This window comes from Glossina fuscipes, unplaced genomic scaffold (genome assembly GCF_014805625.2).
Source record: "Glossina fuscipes isolate IAEA_lab_2018 unplaced genomic scaffold, Yale_Gfus_2 60, whole genome shotgun sequence".
NCBI classification, from domain to species: domain Eukaryota; kingdom Metazoa; phylum Arthropoda; class Insecta; order Diptera; family Glossinidae; genus Glossina; species Glossina fuscipes.
The window spans coordinates 3,808,892-3,825,033 of record NW_023998432.1 but is presented as its reverse complement, the minus strand read 5'-3'; the positions used below and the strand labels follow the sequence as shown (position 1 = coordinate 3,825,033).

At 31.3% G+C, this 16,142-nt stretch overlaps 1 protein-coding gene across 1 annotated transcript; it reads left to right on the top strand.

Moving 5' to 3' along the window:
* The first annotated feature begins 678 nt into the window (after positions 1–678).
* Positions 679–15,567, top strand: LOC119637687. The gene is made up of 4 exons (XM_038033891.1): positions 679–953; positions 13,911–14,269; positions 15,083–15,181; positions 15,260–15,567. The coding sequence occupies exons 1-4, from the start codon at positions 937–939 to the stop codon at positions 15,397–15,399; spliced, it is 615 nt and encodes a 204-aa protein (XP_037889819.1). The 5' UTR covers positions 679–936; the 3' UTR covers positions 15,400–15,567.
* The last annotated feature ends 575 nt before the right edge of the window (positions 15,568–16,142 follow it).

Here is a 16,142-nt window from a genome sequence, read left to right as displayed (position 1 = left end):
CCAGTTAAAATTAAAAAAGTTTGAAGTAAAAATCTCCTGAGCTTTTTTCTTCTCTTTTGCCTTCGCATGTCTGCTTAACGAGTCAGGTGGAATTGATGATCATATTTACGTTATAATATTTTAAAGGTCTGTTGGTATTTGGTAAAATTAAGTATGCATGTACATATGTGTACATGGGTGGTGCTTCTGCGTACAAATTTTTTGTATAATATCATAATTCAGTTAAAAGAAAAGGAAAAATAATCAAAAAAATTAGTAATGGAGCAAAAGAAGCGCTTGGTTTGATCAAAGAGACCAAAAATTAAAAAAAAAACCAGTCTTTGGGTGTGAATTTTTGGTTTCTTGTCTTTAAATGATGTATGTGCCCAAGTATATGTAATAATGTTTTGTCATATAAATATGGTTGATTGTTGTTGTTATTATAGCTGTTATTTGTCTTTTAAAAATTTCAACTAAAAAAAATACTGACAGTAATTTGCTGTTGTTGCTGCTGTTGCTGTTGATAAGCTGGTAGTGCATACAGGTTGTATATGTTTGTGTGTACGTTTATGTATGCGAATGTGTATGTGCGCGCAGGTTAGAGCTGGTGTACAATTTTATGCTGTTGTGGCAAAAGGTAAGAAACTACACTCGTATGTACACAATGAAATAGAAACAAATTGTTTTCTTGAGTCTTTAGCAAAACTGACATACACCAGTCGTTATTAAGAAGTGCTAGTGGGCTAACACGCTTTCAACTTAGACCTTAAGTTAAGCGCATTAAAACGTTAAAAAGGAAAAGAAATTACACAAAGAAAAAAAACGCACACAAAGAAAATATTGTACCTTATTTAACAAAGGTTGTGACTAAAACCCAAGGCTGATTAAAAAATAAAATCCAAAAAACAACAAAATTCTTGAATTAATATCAAAAATTCACGAAAACATATCAACATAATGAAATTCTATAACATGTGAGTGTTGATTATAACATGTAATTATATAAAAAGATTATTGTTTTCTTGTTTCTTTCTATTAAAGGACAAAGTTGAATTTTTTTTTAACTACAAAACAAAAATTGTGCTTAATTCTGATGTTTTTTTTTTTTTTTTTTTTAATTTCTGCAATATTTTTAAGTTTGTGTGTATGAGTACATCTATTCGTACCGTCCGATTGTTAGTTAAAAATTTCAGATTTTTATAAAACTTTTTAAAGGCTAAACGGTCATGAAGAGCTGGTTTGTTTCTTAAGTTTTTCGTCATTTTCTGTTTTGTAAGTCAATTATTACTAGAAATTTTGTTTGTAGCTACTATAATTCTTTAAATATTTTGCTTTAATGTTTTTAAAGTTTACATGTCAGTCGTTTTTAAAAAAAAATTTAAATAAATGAAAAAAAGAACATTTAGGCGAGTATAACAATGTTTCAAATATATTTATTAACAATAATAATAATATATGCGTTAGAGTTAAGTGAACTCATAGTGTTAATTTCAGTTACATTTCGTTTGTTTGGTGGAATGTTTAGAACTTATTGAGGGTGAAATATTGCTTTGTCTTTGCCTTTGTCAAAATGCTGTAATGAATTTGTTATTTAAAGTATAATTTTCCTGAGGTCTTCACCCAGGATAGGAAAACAGAAGACCAACCAAACCAATGCTTTTCACGGTTTTCGTAGTACATAAAAATGTAGTGCTTTCCTGAATAAATTGACCCTTCTAGTCTTGTCTTCTATTTGGAATTCTCCGCACATCCTTTTTCGAAATAAAAACCATACCAAACTGAGCTAACATGTATAGTGTTTTGAACAAAATATAGTGTTGGATAATTTTTCTTAATTTTGTTTTGCTAGACTGTAAAAAAATAGGTGCAATTGCGGGATAAAGTGTTAGGAAGTCATATATCTCAAACCTTTTCGTGCTTTAGTTATGCATAGCGACAAATTTTATTCTTTCATTTTAATTTTTAATAATTTAATTCTTCCGCTAGCTGCATAACGTCCTTTTCTAATTTAAATCTCATTTCAGAAATATTCAACTCTTCAAATTTGTTTCTTGTTCTTATTTCTTTCTTTCTTCTTATTGACACGTAGCCATTTTAAAATGCTTTTGCCAATTTGTATTTTTCTTCCAAGATGGATTAATTCTTCGTTTGCCAGGATGATTGTAGAATAGGAGATTATTTGTAAATAATGGTGAAAAGTGTGCTGACCCGTGGCTAAATTATACATTTTAAGAAACTAAAACAATAGGAAGAGACGAGAAGGCAACGGGCAAAGAAAGGAGAAAACCAAAGGAATCGATACGACAGAAAACTTTTGCAACGGCGAGTTTGTCTGTTATATAAAAATACAAAAATATAGCCAAAATCGTCCTTGTTTATTTATTCTGCATATTATTACTTTTAGGACAAAATTTTCCCGTAACATATTGACATAATGTAATCGCTAGAAAAGCTCAGCAATATTTATAACGCATGGATATGAGTTTTATTGATAAGAAAAATGTAGAACATAATGCTTAGCCACGTGATTTGATCTTGCTGAAGCGATATACGACCGTTAGGTGTATCTAGCAATAAATATATGATGTCATTAACATTACATGTATTCCTCTTTGAAATCGTTTGGCTACCTGTCCGTTGTATACCCCTATATAGATTATATACATAAGTCAAAATGTCAATTCAAAATAAATTGAGAATCTCTTCCACATATCTATAGTATACAGAAATTTATTATGAGTTTAAAGTATTAAACAAACAAGTAAGAAAATTATATTTATCTTCAGTTAAATCTTCCATACCCATCATTTTATGCCAGTACATATGAATTGTCAAATAATCTATTAAATAGAACTATTTTAGTTGGTAGAGCGGGAGCATTTTGAATTATTTGCTCCAAATTTTAATTCAATGTCTTTTACGGCCCACATTTTAAAATTATTTGGTGCTGCAAACGTGGTCACGTAGGGCGGATTATCGCCATTTGTAACTTTAATTTATGGTTAACAAATAATAATTTTGGGAGCGTTTCAACGTATCTTTATAAGACGCTAACTATCAAATCTTAAGGGTTTAATACATTATACATTTGAGTAAATTTTAAACAAATAAATGGACAAGGTAATCAAAATATTTAAGTAGTTTTTCTAAAAATATTACATATGTTTAGTATTTAGCATCGCCAATGGCATTAAAAACGATTCACGCTAACAAAAATTATCGATTTATTGCTGTAATTATTATTCAAAACGTATGCTAATATTCATGCCGTTGAAGGCATTTACTATTTCAAATATCTGCGGCCAAAGGAAATAAATCCCGATTGTAATTTATAAAACTGAATTTAAATTCATTGTTTTGACAGACGTCAATCTAGGTTCAAAAGCCTACAAAATTGATTAATAGGCGGTTTCATCATTAATAGATATTTGAAAATGAGTCGCATAATTCTGAAATTTGTTGTTTTATGTTAATCTCTGCGTATGTTCAATGGGAGTATGTGTTATGCTTTACGTAAATTGTGTTACGCAAGCGTATTTATGTTACGCCTCCAACATTTTATCATATCCAATACAGAGGGAATCTTAAGTTATAGTATACTTGTAATCCATTAAATCATTCGACACAGACTGCACAAATTATTATTAATAAAGAAGGTTAGCTAAAATTGGGTAGTTAAATTTCATACATTTTCATTCAATTTATATTCAGATACGTTCACGCTATAACTGTACGATCAACTCTGTTATTGTGCTATCCAGTTTTCAGTCTGCCTATCTACATACCTGCCTATATATATTTTACCAAGATGTAGGACGTAATTGATTTAGGCAAATCTGTCGGTTTCTGTTTGTTATGATCACGATTATGATTTTAAAATTTTGTCGAGAACAACGAATTTGATGTTTAATTAATTTTTTTGCTTTTAATAAAAGCTTCATAAAAATGGGAAATCTATCGCTTGGAGCTGTTTGTGTAACAATTCCTTATATATGTTATTATATCAGCTCCTGGGGTAAATTATATAAGTTTATCATCGAGTATTTTACGGTCATTTTGCTCAAGTAGATTATGCTCCTAATATGTTATGTTATGTGCCGTAGTAATTCTAGTGTTAATGCATACGATTAAATCTGTATGCGATATGCATAACATGTAACATAGCATGTTACATTTTGTTTAATATTTTTTTTATGGTTTTTTGTCTTTAGATTCGAGAGATTAGGATAAAAAACTTTTTTGCCAATGAAGTATCAAATGTTTCGATCTGAGTCGTATATAAATTATATCTTTTTTGTTTTTTTCTTTTCTACAATATGCAGTGTATTCATAAAATTTAATCGAATACTAATTTCAAGCATAAATATATAATAGAAAAAAATATAATGCTCAAGGTCGTTTAGTACAACTTTATTTATAAATATATGAGTACAAAAAAAAATTATACGGATATTAACTACTGTTTAGGTATTGAAATATAGCTACACATCAATATGAATGGAAGAAAAGCGCTTGGTTTTAGCTGCTGCTAAATAAAGTTGCTAGTGGTTAATGGATAGTAAGCTTTTAATCTACCGGTTCATTGAGCACCCTGTAAACAACGAGAAAAAGAGTTAAAATATAGATCTAACATTGTAGACGATGAAGAGCGGCCACGTAATGCCCTATTCTGCCAGACTGAACATCGTCTATTATATCAAATATAATCTTAACATAACATGTAATGATTTTTTGTTCATGAAAATGAAAATGAATTCGTGAACTTATGTACGTGCGTATATAATATATTCATATGATGTTTCATGAGCTCTCCCATGTCTGCGAAATACATACTTTTAGATAAATAGAAGAGACCTTTTTCAAAAGCATTATGCTCTTTTGCTTCTATTAGACAAATCGTGTAAAGACGTCGCTTATAAAGCTCGTGTGCAGTTATTGTGTGTAGGCGTCGCTGACAGTTGACAGTCAAATATAATTTTTATGAAATATGTGGAAGCTTCTTAAATAAAGACCATTTTCCGTGGTGTATTAGTATGTCCTACAAGCACCAACTATATTTAAATTATTTTTATTTTACTTTTCATTCTTTTTAAAACACGCTTCCACACTTACGCTTTTGAGTGCCTAGATATAAGCTTAGACAAATATAAAATGTAAAAATAAGATAAAAATAAAGCAAACGAGTAACTGAGTATGAAATGTTATGTTAGAATATTATATATATACTGTGATTAATGTGTGTATTTATTGTTGTAAAAAGAATGAACATTGTTACGTATACATTCGGGTTTGTTCTAAATGTGCTCTTTTCTGAACTTGTAAATATTTATCTGCAGATATAGGCAACAGCAGCTGTTGTTATTATACCCTACACCATTAGCGATACAGGGTATTTCGAAGATGTATGGACGTATGTAACACGCAGAAGAGGATAAGATAGACCCACCATTTATTATGCCGAAAAATATTGAGAAAATTATTCTGAATCGATCTAAGCCTGCCTGTTCGCTTATCCTTTTGATGTCTGTTCATGCAAGATTGTGTCCAAGCTAAATGCCGCAATTTTTAAGATATTTTGATCAAATTTGGCATACTGACGTGATTTAATCCACGGACGAACACTATTAAAAATGGTTTGGACCGGTCCAATTTTTCGACCACCCCACATATCACGCCCTATTTTGAAAAGTAATTTAAGGGAAAAAATTGCAATTTTCAAAATTTCTTGACAAAAGTTTTTGTGTTTTCTTTCCTTAGTAACATATAAACTGTAAAATATATAAAATTACATACATTTTTCTTTTATTAAAAAAATGTGAAAAAATTGGTTTAAACTCCATTATGTAATATTAATAAAAAAATTATTATTAGTGAAACCCATAAGTAATTAATTGCTTTGAAATCCAAAACACACTTTGTAATCAATTCAAGCTTTTATTTTCGAATCCTCCTCCAACGGAAATACAGGATTTGTGAAGCATATTGTTGCATAGTTAATTTTGGATCAGCTTTCACCACAGTTTTTAGGGCGTTATTATTAAATTCAAATGCTCTGTCAATCTCCGGCATGAATGTGATTCTCAAAAGGCAGGGACATCGACTTTTTTCGAAATTGAAAAATCTTTAAATAATTTAAAATAATTAGCGAATTGTCTTCGTGGCAAATGAACGACAGTAGCCTTTAAAAAGGCCCTTCAAGAGAATATGATTTTTAATTTTTTCTTTACAACATTTAAACGTTCAAGAATTTGTATGATTGTTGATATAGTTGAAAAACTTCGCAATTTGTTAAAATAACTAAATTGGTTAGTGTAGAATGAATAAATTTTTACGCTAAAATTGAACTCGCCATTAAAATTATCTTCATTCAGTTTGGTGGGTGTAACCGCTTGACAGCATTTAAGGCAAATATCTAATCTGATTATAGTACCGTTCATTTTATTCGAAGCGCGATAAAGAAACCAACTGCACCACCTATTCAGACTATAATGAATTTATTAATATGTCTCTTATAAATGTCGAAGAGATCTGTACGACTTTCGTAAAAAAAAAAACATGGTAATGACAGGAAAGTTATCTTAACAGTTTCCAACAGTCACTATTGCGGAGGACATTTATGATATCTATATAAGTGCAGCGCAGTGACCGGAAGTGAAGGCTCTAGTCGATTCAAGAATAAGCTTTGGAAGAGAAAGCAGAGTGTATGTCGTTCTAGTAGTTATAATAGGCCATGAATATCAGCTTTCAAGTGGAAATAACCTGAAAATTTTCCAGAAATATATGCTTAATAAAGTTCATTTTTGAGCCAAGGAAAGCTAGTCTATCAAAATATGGATAACACATCCCGAAAGTTGCGTTCTCTAAATTGAACACACAAATACATGGACAGATATACAGAGAGGCAGACAAGCCATCGATTCATATACATACATAGATATAAATCGATTAAGTGCCTGTCTTGAGTCCTCTTGATGGTTCCACCCATTCGCACAAACTTAATATGTCCTTTACTGCAAGTATATATAAATATATATTTATGTAACATGTGTACTAAGAAATTCCGTGTACGCTTTGATAAAATTCAAATTTAATTAAGAAACATTTGTTGTAAAGCTTAATAATCAAAATTTTTCACATCATTCGGGCAGCTTACAGATGCCCTTGCGGTAGAAAGTGCGTGGCTTCGATGCGAAATAATCGTCGACCAACTGTGATATATCTTTAACTTTGCCGAACCGCCTGTCTGCTGACTAAATCGTCTGGGGGGTCTGGGGAATATGCCACAGAATATATACCTATATTAAGTTGAAGCTTACTTCCTGAGTTGCTTTTACTGCAGTGTGACGGGCGGATTTTCATCATTTTCGAGATTAAAATTTTTGCACGAAATCTCGCAAACCATTTGCTAACCGTTTAACAGCTTACTGCGCTTTCACTTCAAGCCAACTTAATCATTTCCGTAATTTCAGTTGCATGTTTTTCCAGTTAAACATAGTTAAACACAGTTAACGGGCATAGCCTTGCATGACATCCACTTCTTTATATATCGATGTTCACTACGATAGCTCGTAAACAATTAAAACTTATACCATTTAAACTCCAATGATTAAGCTATGTATGCCCAAAATTTCGGAAAAATTTACCGCATCGTGTACATTTTATGAATATATATATACAATTATTCATCTTATATTCTCCATCCATATATATATATATATATATATATAATTATATATCTTGACCCATTTCAACTAAATGCCATAGTAACAGCATTTCAGATGAACATAGATTCTCAAAAAGATTATATCGAGGTTTGCTTAAAGCGTCAAGGTAATTTACTTTTAAAAAGTAACTGAATTCTTGCTCCTAACGACAAGAGGAGTTGAAGTATTTAAGTCGAGGACGTAGCTTCTAGTACTCTCTACAGATATTTTAAAGTTATGATGATATTGTAAAGCAAATAAAAAGTTTTTCGTTTGTTGGCAGCACGGCAGACAACATAACTACATTTACATAAAGTCTGAAAAAGAAACTAATTGCAATTTTTTTCTTTCCTTTTTTAAGCTACATATATATTTATATGTATTATATATATATATATATATATATATATATATATATATATATTCATATTATATTTACATATGATCGCCCATCCTTTCCAATTGTGGAAATGAGTGTGCTCATAATAATCAGGGACTTTTCATTTACTTTTTGTTCAAATTTTAAAAAGTTCAAAATTATGTGCAAAATCTTCTTACTTATATGGAATTAAAAAGAATTCAATATAAAAAGTTAATACACGAATGATATAAAGTCTACATTATTATACAAAACGAAACCGGTATTTAACCGTTTCTTGGCTCTATTCCTGCTCCATCATCCAATACACAGAAAATTCATACGTTATTAGAATTTATTAAAAATCGTTTCAAATGCAATAATGCAAGATATGCATAAACCGCTTTTTTTAAAAATAGAGAGAAAAGAGAGAAAAATAAATAAATAAAAAAGTGAAATACACTTAACTATGTGCTCTTAATAATCTAAAGTAAAACTAACACATGCTTTATATAGGTTTATTTCGTTATGAGTGTGAATTCGTGTTACGCGCGTGTATGCAACAACAGTTATTTTTAGCTTTACAAAAGAAAAAAAACTCTGCATTCTTTACTTCATAACACTAAACTGTCATTTCATACATAATCATTGATTTATTACGACTTCTTGTTTGAAAACATTTACACACTTTGAAGAACTTGGAATAAGCTCACGGTAGTTAATAAAGTAATTTAGTGGATTGCTTGCCTTCCTCATTTCATTTTCTTCCAATAACACAGTAAGATACACTAGTTTTGCTGTCATGGGTCATGACGGCAGATGTATCTCCGATTAGCTTCAGATTACAAACCGGTTGAGTTCTGTTTGCCTACCGTTTTAATAAATTGAGTTAACGGATTCAAGTTTTCTTATCTCGTTTCCCTTATTTAAATTCATTTTACGCGTATAATTATGCTCGCAATAGTTCAATAACTAAGAAAATTATAGTCAGTTGTGACCGAATATCTTATACCTATCACCGTTATCTTATTGTTGTAGAATAATTTTATGGAAACTTATATTGTGTATCTTTACTTATTGTTTTATATTTTTGAACAGTTTATGAACAACGAACATGGAAGTGGGAAAGCAAAAGTGTTTACCGTTTTCGTTACGTAGGGGTTTGGGCGTTGTAATCATGTTCTTTGAAAAGTTCAGATCATTTTCAAATTCTCTTGCAAACTTTTAGGCGACGTTTTAATTTTTACAAAAGGCCGAATATTCTCTGCGGATACTACGCAGTTGCCCAGACGGACAGATGGATAGATGAACAGGCGGACATGCTTAGGTGCATTCCAAATTTGAAATTGGCTTATTACTGCCACAATTAATGGGATTTTTGAAACTGGCTTCATCAAGTTATAAAGGTATTGGAAAAAAATAAATTTCGATGCACTTTATTATTGGGTGGGCGTGTTCAATTTTTCCCACTTTTATACAGGCACTGCAGTATCGCCCATAGAATATAAATTTAGATTTTTGTAGATTTATCTCTTGTAGTTTATGAGCAGGCGGCAAAAAACGATTTTCCATTTCTTTTGAGAAACAAAAGTGTTCTCAGTTTACGTGGTAGTGTGGGCATGTCTTTCGACTGATTTAGTCCATTTTCAGTAACAGCCTGCATGGAAAAACTTTCAATGTTTTTGCCAAACTTGTGGTGGATAGCTTCATTTTTGCGGCCAGGAGAATGTTTCCAACAGGCGGGACATTATAGACGGGCAGGCGACCAAATGCACCTGCTTAAATTGATTGAGAAGGGTGAGAACTATATTCATTTTGTCAAAACTTTTGCAACGCCCAGAAGGAAGCTTCAGAGACCCAATAAGGTATATATAAGGAAGAAATTCTGAACCGATTTAAGCGTGTCCGTTTGTCCAATTGTCCGCCTGTGCAACGTCTGTTGTAAACATTCTTCTGATCGCAAAATTTAGGATATCTCCTAGAAACTTGGAATAGAACTTGAATTTGGTTAAAGGACATGCCGACAACGCCTACACGTCTATGTAACAAAAACTATGAACACCTTATACCCTATAAATTTCCACTTTTATTCTGAAAATAAGAAATGTCAGCCACGCCACATTCCATGTTAAAGAGTATAAAAATTTACTTCTCTTCCTTTTTTTTAGGATCATGGTGATGAGTGTAGAGGCTTCGCTCACGACCGAATATAATTTTTTTACTTAGCATATGCACCGCATTAATTTTTTCGAATAAATATTTGAAAAGCAATTTTTTAAATTTTCGCTTTAAGAATGGTTGATGAATTTTGAAAAGCAAATCGTAAGTTGAAAACTCAACCCATTAACTTCTTCTGAAAGAAATATTTCCCTTCCTACATGTACATCCTATATTTAAGCTATAATTCAACACGACATGAACGAATATCAGCATACTCCGAATTTAATAAAAGTGGCTTGAATATTGAAGCAGTTATTGAAATAAGAACTATCCTGTTGGAGTGGAAGAATGGCATGCTTAAATTACTCAGCAATTACCAATTATGTAAAATAATTTAAGGGAATAAATTTAAAATTTAAAAAATAACGAGGACAAAAATTCAGTGTTAAGAGTCTTGTTAAGTTTTGAAAGTAAAATTTAAGCGTAAATAATCCAAACGTGACTTCAATGAGTGAACAGAGAGACAGACCAGATATAATTCAAATCGAGAAAAAAGCAATTGCAAAAAGCTAAATTGATTTCGCTCTTCGCGCTTTCTAAGAATGTACGAATTGGAAGGGTCAATACACCGCAGTCATTGGGCAAATCTTACAAAATTCGAGCGGAAAAATCTAGAAATAAATTATAAAACAAGTTTTTAGTTATGGAACAATGCAACATTTCATTAAACAACCATACAGACGGACAAAAGCTTGGAAATAATTAAAACGATTCCCTAGTTGAGAAGGTGCTGCGTATCCAAATTTTTCCGTATAGTGAATACTTGTCTATTTAGTTAAATTAAATTAATTATAAGTCCAATCAGCTGTAGGAACGAGGTGTTTCGCTGCAAGTCGCTATACTTTGTTTAGGCTCCCCGTTAGCAAATACAATTTATATCAGTTTGTATATGATAACCCTAACAGATAGGGTAATCATGATGCGTTGATATTCCAAACATATCGCCAAATTCTATGCATACGTTGTGTGCAAGAGCGTCTGTTAGTAATTTTATATAAGATTTGAAGAGATCTCCAAGCCTCGCTCGCAATAAAATATAAGATTAAGAAATGTTGCCGCCATTCTGGAAAGTATTGAAAATAGCCTATCAAAATCGATCGATACCGTTCTAAATAATGCGGACTTAAGGTAAGGGAAAGACTTTTGAGCTTTTATGCAAAAACTCTATCCTTTAAAAGCAGCTGACCAAGGCTGCAACATAGCGAAAACTGAACTTTAGTTTAGTCGGTGGCTGGGCGATTTTGTTAGTCTGCACTTTTTTTTCGTTATTTTGTATCCCTTTTGCACGTCAAAATGAAAGAAACGATAAGAAATGCAGAACTGCTTTAAATCCTTTACATTGGGTGATATTAAAATTTTCTCACGAAGTCTACTAGTTTCGATACAAACTGATTTCGCAATACTTTAGCTATAGTAACAAAATACTTCAAAAAAAAATGTGTAAGTATTTTGTTCGCGTCAAATTCTAATATTAAAAATGTGCTTTTTTATTTACCAATAATTTGTTTTAACTCAGTGCAGTACCTTAGGCTTTAAATGCACTTTTCGTAGTTTAATTTATGTTTATTCATTTTATTAATTCTGTCTTTAGATGATGTACACATTTATTGTCGTTGAAAACATATCTTTTCTAAACCATAGACATATATATGCACATAAAATATATTTATATTTCATACATGTGTATTATATACAGTATTTGTGTATAATGTACATAAATACGTAGCTTTGACATTAAGTGACATTTACTTGGAAACAGGTTTTACTTTTTGAAGACACTAATGCCAAGATGCCAAGTAACATTCGTTTTGTGCAAACAGTGGAGCAAAACAAAAAATTATGAATGATTAGGCTCCGGAATCAAATCATTAATTTTCTTGTTATTTCTTCTGATAATAAAATAAAAACTTATTATTTTAAAGAAAATAAACAATTATGGCGTTTAATGAAAAGTATATTTTACAAAAATTTAGATAAAACTTATTTTCATCAAATGTCTACAGAAAAAATTACAAATAAGCATTCATGGTTAAGGTATGTATTGTATTAACAAATATAAAATGAAATGTTGATGCATGTTATTAATACGAGAATGATTAGAATTATGATGATGATGATAATGATGTGTTGCGAAGATTATAACGACGATGATGACGTATGCATAATAATAACAATAAGAAAAATAGCAAGTAAAAACGTCATAACTGGACAAGCCCGCCTTAACTACCCGACATCGTTTCAATTCCTTTCGTTATAATATCGCAAAAGTCGACGTTGTGATCCAAATTTCGCAAAATTATTTTTTTTCACATACTAATTGTTCTGCACCTATCTTCGTCATAAAATACGCAAAATGAGGTTTTGTCACTTTTCAAAACGCACTTCAAAACGAGGCTCGAAACTGTATCTCTCTGATTCAAACAGTCCGTTCATCTAGAACAGTTTCTCTCATAAAATTCTAAAAGTTCGACCGTGCCATCATATAGAGACCTGCGTTTTATAAGAACATTTTTATATGAATGAGGTTCCCAAATATTGTACTATTGGATCCAATAATAGTAGAGTAATTCGACGAATCGATTAAAACACGCTTGTCCGTCTGTCCCGCACGCTTGTACATCTGGCTATATGATATCTATCCATGTAATTGTGTGTGGAATGTACAGATCGAAATTGTTGGTACACTTCAACAAAATTTCATATACTGACATTTTTTGGCCCATGGACGAATCCTACAAAGAAAACATTGTATCAGAACATTTTTATGACTACTCCCTATATAATGTCTTATCTTGAAAAAGTCGTAAATGAAGAAGTGAATAATGCAATATAATGTAAACTAATGATCGGCCTTGTCTGACTGTAATGTTTTTACCTGTTTTTCAAATAAAGATTTTATTCAAATTTGGCGTTTTATGGTGTAAATGATTCGATCCCATTCATTTCAGAAGCGTTCCACCTTGGGTCACACACATCAGTGTAGTAAACTTCGTCAAAATAATTCAAAATTTTCACAGAGATAAATCGATCTAGTAAGTTTAACAATGTCAATCTGCACTTCTATGAACTGCTCGACAAATATTCAGGATTTTGAAAAGCGGGGCAAACAGCTAAGTGAGGATATAAAAATTTTAGTTTCATAATCAATGACCTATAATAATTATTGAAGCGCAGAACAATTGCCATGACGCTCTTCTAACAATCAAAAAATTGTTGGAAGTCGCACGTATACCATACGCTTTTTTCGATGAAGGTAGCTTCCTCATATTTTTTTTACAATACATATTTCCACGACTAGTGAAAAAATTGTATAAATTATAAATACTAAAATTACATAAATTATAAATACTTAAGCAGAGTATGTAAGCAGAAACCCAAAAACCGTCAGCAATAAAATTTTGATTCGTGTAACAAAGCCAAAGTTAAATCTTTTCCATAAAATTGACTTAAAGAGAAAAATGAATCAATATAAGGATGCGATTTATACATAAAAGCGATAAAACTTTATTTATCTGCTTATAAGGCAACAGTGACTTCAATAATTTTTTGCAATAATAAGAAACTTAATTTATTTTGTTTGTCAATTTATTTTTATATTCTACTGCCACTTCGAATAATTAATTTAGATTTTTGTTTGTTTTTCATCCTAGTGTTTTGATATTTGTTTTATACTTTTTGGCCTGCCAGTTTAGCCTTACATTGGCTGATGATGGTGGCGCAGCTAAGCGTTTAGCTCTTCGGCGTCCCACCGGTAAAGTTATCGGTAAAGCTTCAACAACGACCACAGTTGAACCATTACCATCTGAAGATGACGAAGGTGATTATGCTGAAGGCGAGCAAGACAATCAATACGCTGACGAAGGTGAGGATGGTGGCCCCTCCACCACCACGACCACTACTACAACTGAAACGCCTAAACGTATAGGTCCAGTGATACGCCCATTCCGTTCAAATGACGAGTTCTTAAATGCGTTAAAACGTCGGCAAATGAATGCTAAAAGAAATAAATGTAAGTTAAAATAAGGCAAAAAATGAGTATGGTCGCCCTTGTTCCAGTTTTTCAACACCCATAATTAGCTCCATTTGTTTTTAGTTCTTTTTCAATACATTAGTTAAACATACCGTTATGTTAAATATGACGTAGACTGAATACGAGTATTATTCAGCGAATGCAAAAACCTAAAGTGCAGGCAGAGAAATCGTAATAACAATTACCCTATAACTAGATAACTAAATGACGAGGTGATCCAACATTTTGTCAACAACTCAAACTAGGGGATTATTAAGGACTTTTTGTGTTTCTGCTGGCAATAACAATAGTAACGTTGCCATTAGCAGCTATTTGATTGCTAGCTCTCTCATTCTCAATGTTTGTATGGGCAAAGATTCTGTTAACATTCTCAGAAACGTTTGAAAAGCAGAAGCATTTACAATTCTGTGTTTTTAAGTGAATGTGCAAAAAACTTCAGAGCTCTGCCCTAATTCTTACGTCAACAAGAGTTAAACGAGAGATTGAAATTCCTAGAATGATTATGCATATAAGTACTTTTTTAAAACTTTAATGTAAATGTTTACTTCTTGGGGTCATAAACGGCAAAATTCTTATAATTTCATACTTCGGTACTGTGAAGATAGAGAAAATATTAAGTGAAATTTTAAGGAAATTTCGAAAATTTTACAATGCTTTTTTTATTTTATATTGAGTTGAATTGATATAATATACAACAGTACCGTTGGGTGAGAAAAAAAAAACATCAAAATCGATTTCTTACTGGACTAAAATTGTGCAATAAAATTTACCTTGTATTTAAAAAAAAACTAGTGGAAAAGCCGATCCCTAGCAAATCGGTACAAGACTCTCAGGAAGCTGAGGAAACAGCGCCCGCTTCAACGAAAAGTTTCAACAAGCCTAGCGCAGGCGGTATGTAAACTTATATATTTATATATTAAGTATACTTATTTTATAGATATAAGAAACTTGGTTTTATTATACTTTTAGGTAATCGTCGCAAATTTAATAAAACTTCAAAATCTGAGCCGGAAGATAATGCTGCCGAAGAAACAGAAACTGAGCAAAGAGAAGATGTCAAACCAAAGCGTCCCATCCCTGGACGTTTGGCTTTAAGAAAACGCTCTTAAGCTTTTAAGTGATGTTTTAGTCTTCTCCTGTGTCACTTTCTCTTTCTCGCTCTTGTTTTGCGTCTTCGGTTTCCTAATTATGCTCACTTATGTGTAACATATATATTCTTCGTGTTTTGCCGTATTTCAAAAACAATTCGAAATTTTTTAAAATTATCGTAATTCGTTTTGCCAATTATTATTATATTGTTTTCTACTTTTAATTAATATATACCGCACATTTGTGAAATTTTGTTTAGACAATAAATTTAATAATTTGTTAAATTTAAGAAAAACACATGAAACTAATTAAAAATTTGTGTATACTTTTTTGTCACCATTTTTCAATAAAAATTATTTTTATTTTGAAAAATTTTTATTTATAATGTCAATTTCAAAAATGATCCATGCTTAAAAATTTTTTAAACAATATGTCAATTTAGGAATATACATAATACATAATAATACATAATATTGCTTGGCAATTATTCAAATGTGATTTTTACACCTGCATCGACGCGAACATAGTCGCCAAAAAATGTAGAAAATAAAACAATTTCTCGATTTGCCCATTAACGGATGCATTTTCTATACGCGTTTTATTTAAGCATCTCATGCACTTGCACTTATGTGATTATGAAAGTTGTAAAGTTTTCTTTACGAAACCGGTATCGCGTTCGCACGCCCACCCATAAATATTTGTACCAGGGATTCTTCCTGACAGAGTTTATCTTGATGAGGCATACACACGAGTCCGTTTATAT

Coding starts and splice junctions, on each gene's coding strand:
- LOC119637687 (XM_038033891.1), top strand. Junction 14,270..15,082: donor GAATGCTAAAAGAAATAAAT/GTAAGTTAAAAT, acceptor AAAAAAAACTAG/TGGAAAAGCCGATCCCTAGC. Junction 15,182..15,259: donor CAACAAGCCTAGCGCAGGCG/GTATGTAAACTT, acceptor TTATACTTTTAG/GTAATCGTCGCAAATTTAAT.